We start from the raw sequence: 11667 nt of genomic DNA, 5'->3' as shown, positions 1-11667 counted from the left end.
AAAATAGTATAAAACAATGTCGCTACCCGCTTCTGTCTGTGCGCTTAGTTCTTCTAAGCTACGCAACAGATTTTGATATGGCTTTCGCCATTATTTAGAGAATATCTTCCGGAAGGTTTATATATGTAATACATGTATAGTATATTAATAAAAAGTCGAACAACGCCGGGTACACATCAGCTAGTATCATATAACGATATGCTGGAATAGGCTAAGCCATGAGAGTATAGCGTGGTCTGACGCAGGCATTATTCGCCAAAGCAATATTATGAACCATTCATAATAATTTAATTTAAATAAGTAATTTTAATTTTAAAACTTTCTCGATATGCCCCTAGGTATTTACAATAAACAAAACAAAACAATGGCTAGAATCCGAAATGTGGGGCCTTTAGGGAACCAAGGAGAAGCGGAGAGGAGAGACGAAATCCTCTTCCATTGTGTGGTCTTTAGGGAGCCAAGGAGGGGTGGAGAGGAGAGACAAAGGCCTCTTCTCTCATGGGGCCTTTAGGGAACCAAGGAGGAGTGGAGAGGAGAGATGATGCCCTCTTCCCTCGAGGAGCCCCCAGGGATCCAAGGGGGGTTGGATTCTTTCGTCGTGGAGCCTTCGGGGAACCAAGGAGGAGTGGAGAGGAGAGATGAGACCCTCTTCCCTCGTTGGACCTTTAGGGATCAATGCAGTTTAGTTCGTAAATCGATTTGGTATTTTGGCAACATTAATGCGATGCCCTAAGCCCTATATCTATGACAACTCCATTCGTAATTTCTATGGTTAAGATCTGTCAAAATAAATTTTATTGAGGTTATATTGTTGTGGCCGCATGTACGTTTTGTCAGGCTTGTGTCAAAACCGAGTTTTCAACTTATAATTATAATATTATCATACTTAACATTTGAAAATGTCTCGAAGGCCAGAACATCAGGCACCCCCTGAAGTGGTAATTTTATCCAATAGTTATAGCTTTTCGATAACAAATATTTTAAATTAGTATTTGGCTACACAAAAAAATTTAAAAACGTTTTTTTCAATTCTAATTGCATTGTCAGTTGTTGTTTAATATGCTTTTTAATTAATAATTCTGCTTACTACGATATTATTTATGTTTACAGTTTTACAATGAAGAAGAGGCACGTAAATATACACAAAAGTAAGTAAACATTGGCTAGAATTTTATTTATCTCGATTTGATCCCACCGTGCAGTACCTCTGTCAGAGAATTGTGATTTTTATTAATGACTCGAAGAATAAGTGTTTGTACTTTTTAAAAGTTGACATGAAAAGCATTGATTTTAATTAATTTATTTTATTTATCAATCTTAAGTTAGCCCTCATCGTCGTGTGTGCTAATAGTTTTTGAAACATAAAAAAAACTTACTGTAATTGGCAAACAATGAATCTTTAAATATTTAAATGTAAGTACATATTAAATGTCAAAAAAAGAAATCAATATTTGAGGAAATTAATCTCGAAATTTGTCAATATATTCACTAAATTAGTGAATAAAAAATTCTGGTGAAATTTCCGTGTTCCACTGGCTTTAAATACAGCCAAATTATTGAAATAATACTACATTTCAACTTACAGAGTACAGAAACAGCTATTTACGTTGGGGGGGCAAAATAATGTGTATGAAATCATGTGACTATAATAATCTATTTCTATTATTGGGAGGAATGCAGATCACGCCAAACTCTGGGAATTGAATAAAAATGCACTTTCTAGATGAAAAAAGTGTGTAGAAATTCATTAAAAAAAGAATTAAGGCGCGGAAGATTAAATTGAGGGAGATACAGCCGATCAAAGTTTAATAAATTGCACTTCGCGATCTGATATTATCACCATATTCGGACAGTCCGCCACCATATTTTGTCACGAAAATCAAATTAAAAACTTTTAATACTTTTGAAATTTCAGTAGTGCCATCCAAAAAATAAAAAGTGTTGCCATATAATAATATCAATGCATGGAAAATTCTGAAAATTAAATATCATTTGCCAGATTGGTAGTTTATTATTTAAAATCTTGTAAATACTTAATTTATGTATATATATAACCTAACCTAACTGTGATTTTCTATAACAAAAAAATGACCCTTTAATAACGCCCACTCGCATCCCCTTTAGAGTTTTATCCCAGTTTTCAAGTAGTTTGTGGGCTACGCTAGGTTTGTATAGACGGTTTGTGATTTAATACTAATACCTTTTTTCCATGTTATTTCCTGTTACACAAAATTGCCCCTTTAATAACGCCTGCTCGCGTCCCCTTTAGAGTTATATCCCAGTTTTCAAGTAGTTTGTGGGCTACGCTAGGTTTGTATAGACTGGTTTGTGATTTAATTCTAATACCTTTTTCCCATGTTCTTCTGCCTACTCTAACCCAAACTAAACACCTAACCTATTTTGTAAAAAAATATTATTATTATATGGCAACACTTTTTTTTTGGTTGGCACTACTGAAATTTCAAAAGTAAATAGTTGTTAATTTGATTTTCTTAAGTCATAATTGATAAATAAAACATGGTTCCTATGTATCGCGTACGAAGTTTCAAAACCCTATAACTCAGTTAATAATGCCGACCCCCACCTAATTCTTTCAGATTCGGATTCCCCAGCCCTAAATTAGTCTAAATCAAGTTCAATTTCGGTTATACTCCCATAAACTGAATTTTACCCTCAGATCGCGAAGTGCAATTTTATTAAACTTTGATCGGCTGTATCTCCCTCAATTTATTCTTCCGCGCCTTAATTCTTTTTTTAATGAGTTTCTACACACTTTTCTCATCTAGAAAGTGCATTTTTATTCAATTCCCAGAGTTTGGCGTGATCTGCATTTCACCCCTATTATTGCTTGCGCACGCCTTTTGGAGTCTGAACCAAGCTGATAAAGCAAGAGTATGCACAGAGACACTGTTGTGTGGCGGTATATCGTAACCCTGCGACTGGAGACCCCTGATGGTTAGCTAGTTATTTTTAATTTTGCGTAATTGTAATGAATATATTTTTCCCATTCAGCACCCGCATGATGGAGATCCAGTGCAGCATGTGCGAACGCTGCATCGAGTTGCTGATGCTGCCCGAAGATACGCCATGCTACTTGCTGGATGTGGGCTGCGGCTCTGGCCTGTCGGGTGGAGTCCTCGAGGACTTCGGACACATCTGGACAGGCATGGACATATCCAGCGCCATGTTAGGTTAGATGTCTTCTTTATTTATTAATCTCAATCACTGGATTCTCACCGCCTCGTAAACTCTAGTCCTCCATAAATAGGATAAGGTGCTTCCACAGCCGTTGTGTCCACCCATTGCATAAGTGCAGAGATGTGCATTCAATATAGACACATAAGCACTGCCTACTTTACCTTACTCACAAAGTAATATTAAAATGTAAAAGTTTATTGCAAGAAATCAATCTATACTTTCGAAATACACGCAAAGCTCCAACTACCAATCGCAGCGCCGCCTGCACCATACCAGGACCGCACACTATAACGCGTCGAAAGCAGAAACCAAGTATGCCAAATGTCACTCACACCAGAGTATTCAATTTTTACTTTATACTACACAAAATTTGTACATGTGTACTGTGTAACTTCATCAAGAGACGACTTGTTTTTGTTAGTGACTAAAAAGGCAGAGTTTTTCAGAACAAATGACCTCTAAATTAGTACAACTTTACTAACGAAATAATAATACTTATGATGAATTTCTTTGAAAATATTTTGTGTTAATTTAGCGGAAAAAAATATGAACATTTTATATAAGTATCCAGTAATAGGTTTGTAATATACACAACTTGCACAAAGAGAGTTAGTAGTTGTCTGTGGTAAGTTTTTTTTCAATGAATTCGCTGTTTTCCCTTTTGGCTACAATGATCCAAAATTCTGCACGCCACTTCATAGGTGGGGCTTTAAAGAGTCGGCGATGTGTGAATACGATGCGGCGCAGACTACAGAACATGCTCGCTCCATTCATTCTCCTGCGGAATGATGAGGTCCACAGGGCCTAGGCTAGGCAGACCTAGATGTTCCTCTCTGAACCCTTCCCATACAAAAGAAAAAGAATCTCAATAAAAAAACTAGTAATCTTCCATTGCTGGTTTGGGTATTGATCAGATTTTTTCACTGAACAAAGCAGAAGCCATTTCAAGAAAAAATTGACAATATTTTTTTGGTTGCTTGTTATCCTATTCCATTGTGCTTTGCAAATCATTGATACTTTGTTTAATTTTTAACTCTACATTGAGATGAGGGAAAACATTTCGCTCAGGACCTATCCTATCTTTGAGGATGCTGTGTGGACTGTCTTTCTGAGGAAAGGAAGAGCCTGGATCTTGAGGAAACCCGTATTTCAGGAGGGAGGAAATACAAAAGACCCGCCAATCATTCCACAACTACCCATTTGCACGTGACAAAAATGTTAACCGTGTACCAAAACACGTCAAACGGGTTGTGCATTTGACGTGTTTCCCGGTGTGCACCAATGTCGAAGTGATCATTAATGCTAGTTTTTCGAATTAACTTCCATCGGAGGAAATTATTTTCCTCAGGGCCTATGTCATCTTTGGGAATGCTGTGTGGAGGCCAATTTTACAAAATACTGTTATAACATAGGCCTCAATATAGGTTTGTTTATAAATGTCACATTATTTCATTGGCATTCCTAGCTGACATCTGTGCCGACTGCAATCCATATGCAAGTACATAATATCATCTATGTAAGTTCAATACGAGCCAATCATTTTTTTGGAACTTTCAAGTTGAACAGCACAAGCCACATTGATTGGTGTTTCAAATTTTGAAATTGACTAATAGACTGCTTGTAATCGGTTAAAGGTAACACCGCGAATGAACAATCCCCAGTACATAAGCAAGCAAGAGCGCTTGTATCCCTAGATAGTTTTATTCCCTCTTGAACATTCTTACAAATGGTTCTTCCGCATTATTGGACTTACACTGACGATAAGTAGTACGGTTTCATATTCCTTTTTATCAGCATAGCTTTCGCCAGCAGCTATTCATTAAATGCATGTTTATTCCAGACGTGGCTGTGGATCGTGAGGTGGAAGGAGACCTCATCCTGTCAGACATGGGCCAGGGTGTTCCCTTCAGGGCCGGCTCCTTCGACGGCTGCGTTTCCGTCAGCGCGCTGCAATGGCTCTGCAATGCCGACAAGAGCTTTCACAACCCCGTGCAGCGACTCTACAAGTTCTTCAGCACACTATTCTCAGCACTTGTAAGACAATGTTTATTATGTCACCTCCCTTGTCAACGCGCTTGGTCTAGTGGTCCAGTGGTAAGCTTGTGTATTCCTTCCAAGAAGAAGGTTTTTTGTTTGTCGCCAGGCCACTTTTGCATGGCTTCCTGCACTAAGTCTGGGAAATCGAAGACTTACTTATCGAGCGGCCCAAACTAATGAAAGTCGAAGGGAGCATTTGGAATGTAGGGAGGTTGTTGTTCCTCAAAATTGATACACCATGACTGATGTCCAAAGAAGACCCCACCTCACCTGAGCTCTGAAAGTCTGACTGTTATGAAATTCGCACAGCTTATTGTGTTTCCAATTTTTAGTTCATCATAACTATTTTCAACTCATATCATATTATCATCTATTGAGCTTCGAATGAACCCATTTAACATCTTCAAATTATGCCATAAGAGTTCCATTATTTTTCAAATCAATCATGACACATTTCATCCAACCATAACCAAAAAACTTCAACTGCCAACTCATCAATCAACAATAGAAAGTAACAATTATTTTACAAGCAATAATTATTCGCCTGAAACACTCATCCACATTGAAAAATCTCCTGATAAAAGATACATGACGCCAACGGGACTCGAACCCGTGTCCCTTCGATTTCCGGTCGACAGCTCTGACCACTGAGCCACTGTCGACCGGAAATCGAAGGGACACAGGTTCGAGTCCCGTTGGCGTCATGTATCTTTTATCAGGAGATTTTTCAATGTGGATGAGTGTTTCAGGCAAATAATTATTGCTTGTAAAATAATTGTTACCCTTTGTGCTATGCATAAAAAACCTTGTCTTAAAACATTAGTTTACCAAAAAAATAATAATAGAAAGTAAGTTGTAATTAGCAATGTGGGTTGAATATTAATATGTGAAACAATAACAACCTACATAATTAGTCATTCGTAAGTAGGATTACTGCAGGCATAATAAAGGAACTGTGAATAATCTTACACATAATGTAAATCCAAATATAATAGAATATATATTTTTGTTGTTGTTGTTAAAGAAAGACAAACACGCTCAGGTTACGATTAACCTGATAATATTTTTAAATATCTTACTACCGTCACAGTGGGCGGATAATGTTGTTTGTGTCGTGATAGAGGATTTAGCCAGTTGAGGAATTGAACTCGCGATGCCTGGGTGGGTTCCAAACGTAATGCCAACTCAGCCACTGACACTGGTCTATGTACATAAACATTTAAGAAACAAACTGATTAAAGTGTGTTACCGAGGTCGATTTCTCATACTTTGGGTAAAAATTCATGAAACTTTTCCAAATTTGAAATTCTTTCTGAAGCAAATTCATTTTCAGTCAATTTCATGTTGCATGCAGTTTGATTTAGTGATCTGAAATATAAATAATTAATGATTTGCTTATCACATTCACGGATGTAACTTTGGCATTGTTTTAGAGGAGATGTGATGGGACACAACTATTGACATTTTTTAGAGGTGATATTGTGATATGACACAACATACATGTTTTTTAGAGGTGATATTGTGATAAGACACAACGTACATACATGCTTTTTAGTCAGGGATGCGAAACTACACAATGGACTGGGAAGTCAAGTTTTATAGTACAGTAGTATGTTGCCTGTCTATTTGTGACAAAATCCCAATATTTCTATACTTGATAGTGTCACCCAAAGACAATAATATTTCTATACTTGATAGTGTCACCCAAAGACAATTATTTTTTCTTACTGATTTTCATTGACTTCATGATGTTTAGTCCTGCAATAGAACGCATGCGATAGCATGTGTCGTATCATGAACTTATGTTTTTCAGCAAGTGTCCGTCAATGCGTTAAATAATGATATACAGGGTTTTCCAATAAGAGTCGTTATTTTGATATTCAATCGTAAAAGACGTTTTTCGTTGCTTGTGTGGCACATAGCGCCGTCTTGTTGAAAGTAAACGTTGTCCAGATCAATACCATCCAATTCTGGCCATAAAAAATCATTAATCATCTCTCGATAGCGCAATCTATTCACCGTAACTGTGACCCCAGCCTCATTTTAGAAAAAGTAAGGTCCAATGACTCCGCCGGACCATAAACCTCACCAAACAGTCACACGTTGAGGATAGAGAGGCTTTTCAACAATAACTCTTGGGTTTTCCGAGCCCCAGATGCGACAATTTTGCTTGTTGACGAAGCCACCGAGGTGGAAATGGGCCTCATCACTCAAGATGATATGCATTTGATTCACTCAAGTGAATTTCAATGCGTTGTTGAAGCGTGTATCGTTCTATTTTTATTAATGGCGTAGTTTCTACTTGTCAAATGTCAAAAAATGACAGCTTCAAAAGTAACATCTACCGAAATAGCGGGCTATTCAAAATAACACCTCTTATTGGAAAACCCTGTATTATGTTACCTACATTTTAATTGGTGTTTTGAAGATCTGTTTTGTTTGTACAGAGTCGATCAGCGCGTGCCGTGTTCCAGTTCTACCCGGAGAACGCAGACCAAATGGAGCTGGTCACTTCGCAGGCTATGAAGGCGGGTTTCTACGGAGGAGTCCTGGTGGACTTCCCCAACTCCACCAAGGCCAAGAAATACTTCTTAGTCCTCATGACAGGGGGGGCCATGCCCATGCCAAAGGCTCTCGGTAAGCTCTAATTTTCATTCATTAATTGCTTAAATTCAAATCAGAGAGTATACTCCCGCTCTCTCCCGGTAAGGAATCGACATAAACCGAGTGAGAAAAGTAAAGTTCACTGAAGTAAAGTAATGGTGTGTAGCACTGTCCATCGTGGGACAACATTGCGCAGGAACTTACAGCACTCGGTTTATATTGATTCTTCCTACGTTGAGTTAGTTGACGCCTTAGATAATAGAAACAGAGGTAGCTATATCATGAAGACGTGCCTACTGTCGACGAACTACAACCAAACTGCATGAACCATGAAAGCGAAAGAGCCGACGAAAATTATGCGCTTGGTGTACAGGTATAAACAAAAGCAGGGCGCCGCTGTGCGTAGACATGATTTGCAGTAGTTTGTGCATGTGGTTCATATCTATGATCTTAACCCTGATATTTTGTTTTCCAGGCACAAGTCTAAAAGACAAACTAGAGCATAACATAGCCTATACCCCGAGAGAGCAGAGAGGGAGGAACGGAGACCGGCGACCACTCAAGAAGACGCGTGAGTGGATCCTGGAAAAGAAGGAGCGCCGAAGGAAGCAGGGAAAGGACACCCGAATGGACACCAAATATACGGGACGAAAACGAAGCGGAAAATTCTGATAAATCAAGTTTTTGCCTAGTTATAAGTTTAAAGAGAAACTCTTTACTATACGCGGTATCCGGGAACTCGTAGTACAAGAGGGAAACTAGTGAATCTATATCACATTTGGAGTTGATTTTGTGGTATATCTTTTTTATTTGAGCTTTTGTTTTTGAGTAAATCGCGTCAGAATTTGAAATTTTTTATATTAAATAGAGAAAAAAACAGTCACTAGATTTATATCGGCTGTTTAATGTCTTTTAAAATGCTTTGAAATGTGGACCAGGCTTCAAAAGTATTTTTTTAACTCTTTTAAATAAATGAAATGCTAGGATTGAAAAAAAAAAATTTTTGGACTCTATGTGATGTAGATTCACCAGTTTACCGCTTGCACTACAAGTTTCCGGACACCTTATATTTGAGGGATATAAAAGCAAGATCTCCGTGTTCTTCCAAGTGTTTGTTTCATTGTCAACTTAATTATATAATTATTATTTAAAAGAAACTAAAAACCTTTCGTATCAAAATTATTATGTATGTATCCATCTTTGTTTTTGCACAAAAACGGCGCTATACAAGTCATCCAATTATTATTTATTATTATTTGTTAACCATAGTAACTAGTACATAACTAGTAAAAAAAAATCGAATAGCTTTATGTTTGGATGAAAAACTATTTCTCTAATTAACTTATTGGTTTCGCATCATTTCCTAATCGTTGTCTATGTGATACATCAACAATTGCGCCGACGGGTGCTCTTAGGCTAGGAGAGTTAAATAATTATTTTAACCTTTGCATTAAAATGATTGAGAACAGAACTATGAACTTTTCAAAACCATACGCTCGGAATTATCAACATTATTCATGAAAGAGAAGTGAATAAAGCATCCTTGAGGTGATTTTGATCAAATCATCCAAATATTATCATTATTCAAGTTTTTTTGTGTTAACAAATTATAATTGAGGTTGGTGGAGATTGCTTAGCTTATATACACCTCATTTGTTAATTTATTCTGAAAATTATTTAAAGGAAACGAAAAAAAATTATTCTCTATTGGTATTTCATTTCCCCCCACTTTATGAAAAGGGTTCTCAATTTTCTTAAGATTAACTTTACAAACTTACAAAAGCAGAATATTTACAGTACTGTGTACTGTCGGCTCCAATATTATTTTTTTTGGCTTACATGCTTTTCCAAGTATTAAAACAAGCATTTATGTTGAGATTTCCGAAAATACTTGTGAGTAAAATACCTGTGAAATGTTTTCCAGAATCCATATATATTTTTACATATACGCAATGGTTTCATACTCGATTAGAAGGAGTGAGTGAGTATGTATGTGAGTGCAACTTGTAAATATTTTTTTATTAACTCTATGCACGCGGCCGTATCAACTGTTGTTACGGCAAAAAGTCCATACTCACACGCGGCCGTATCAACAGTTGATACGGAAACTTTGAATGCCGATATTCCAGCGGTCTTTTGACATAAATTTATTTCCCGCTCGCTTGAACATTTGTAGAACTATCACGATGCTGACATCTACAAGAATTTCTCGAAAATAAAATTGTGTTTCATTTAAAAACATCGATAATCAAGTGAGTCTCTTTGCGCCTTCGAGTGCCATAGTTTACAATTTTGTCAACGGATGGCGTTAGTTCAATTTTGTTATTATTTTGTGACATAAAATTTACGTCTCCAGTTTTAGAAAAAGTTTTCATAACAGAAAATGATAAGTGCTCATGGTGTTCCACTTGTGTCTATCAACGCAGTGGCCTAATTACACACACGCCGAGCGAATGGCGGGACCACATTCAAAAGATACGGTACGTCTTTGTATGAAATTTTATGATTTTGTTTTTATAAACATCCAAGAGTGTTGACACACGAGGATTTGTTATCATATTGTGGAGAATAATCTGTTCTGTCTATATAGTCCAATAAATCATGCCAGAATGCTATAATTTGACATTTAATTGCGTGCATAGGTATTTGAAAATATGTACCGCGTACGGGTATAGATAAAACGGAGCAAATTAACGCGTTCAAAAGGTTAAAGAAGTTTGATAATTTTTATTCTTTTTTCATTTTATGTTTCCCCATCATGTAAGGTCCAAAAACAAAAACAAAAATAGATCAAGAATCAAATGTATAAATACATTGGTGCATATTTATTTATTACCGGATAAAACAAATTCAACGGTCCATAAAAGATAAATAGACAAAAATAAACTTTTTTTGAGGTGTTTTTTGTTATAAAGGAGTATAAAACTGTAATATTATTATATTTTATTTACACTAATTATCAATATACATTTTCAATATTTGTTCTACATTACTTTTTATTACTTCTGTAACCGATAACGCCAAACAGTGTCCACTCCATGTCCGATGACTTCTTCTGGCTCCAGAGTGGAGAAAGGGAACCTGCATGCAACAATAGTGGCTCCATCTTGGGCTTCTTTCTGTATCTTGGCTTCCAACTGCGACATCATTTCTTCTACTCCAAATATAACGATACTATTATAGGGCTCCAGGTTAAACTTCCATAAATCGCGTCTGTAGAATGCTGTCTTAGTATTAACTTTATTATATAAGCTATTTATCCTAGAATACTGCACTAGCCATGGGTTTAATTCAACCCCATGAGCTGTGAACCCATTTTTAGCTGCTGCAATTACGATGCGACCATCCCCCGACCCTATATCCAATAATTTTCCATTGCAGTTTTTGAGGCCGGCCAAGACGTTTTCTATCTGAACAGTTGTGGCGGGTACGTAAGGTAAACAAACCTTCCTCAGAGCTGGAGTAACAAATGGAAGGCATAATATGCTGAGTCCTATTCCTACTCCACCAGTAACGCCGATTAGAATTTTACCTCCCGTTGAAAGGACACGCTTAGGATTTAACTGCGCCTTTTCATCGGAGTTTAGAATACCTAAATTAATTGCATCCATTTATAAAACTAATTGAAAAGTTATATCTCACACACCGCCGAAAAGATAACCTATATTTGTGACATTTCAGATAAACATTACCGAAAATACCATCGATATTTTTTTTGATTTGACAGAAATAATTATTTGAGTCAACATTCAAATAATAACATGACAGCTCACGATACTGTTCATGTTAGCGATGGGCACAATCGATGATTTACTCGAACTTTAGACC

The 11667-nt window shown here is 36.8% G+C and overlaps 2 protein-coding genes across 2 annotated transcripts; one reads left to right on the top strand and one right to left on the bottom strand.

Moving 5' to 3' along the window:
* Positions 1-797: 797 nt before the first annotated feature.
* On the top strand, positions 798-8935 carry LOC149413161 (18S rRNA (guanine-N(7))-methyltransferase). Its single transcript, XM_089645184.1, has 6 exons — positions 798-938; positions 1111-1148; positions 3013-3191; positions 5039-5232; positions 7683-7872; positions 8315-8935. The coding sequence occupies exons 1-6, from the start codon at positions 900-902 to the stop codon at positions 8509-8511; spliced, it is 837 nt and encodes a 278-aa protein (XP_089501310.1). The 5' UTR covers positions 798-899; the 3' UTR covers positions 8512-8935.
* A 1891-nt stretch (positions 8936-10826) lies between these two features.
* On the bottom strand, positions 10827-11461 carry LOC149413160 (ATP synthase subunit C lysine N-methyltransferase). The gene has a single exon (XM_089645648.1). The coding sequence runs from the start codon at positions 11448-11450 to the stop codon at positions 10839-10841; it is 612 nt and encodes a 203-aa protein (XP_089501774.1). The 5' UTR covers positions 11451-11461; the 3' UTR covers positions 10827-10838.
* Between the last annotated feature and the right edge of the window lie 206 nt (positions 11462-11667).

This window comes from Hesperophylax consimilis, chromosome 22 (genome assembly GCF_061612785.1).
Source record: "Hesperophylax consimilis isolate HC1 chromosome 22, BYU_Hcon_1.0, whole genome shotgun sequence".
Taxonomy (NCBI): domain Eukaryota; kingdom Metazoa; phylum Arthropoda; class Insecta; order Trichoptera; family Limnephilidae; genus Hesperophylax; species Hesperophylax consimilis.
This window is presented reverse-complemented; position numbering and strand designations above follow the sequence as displayed.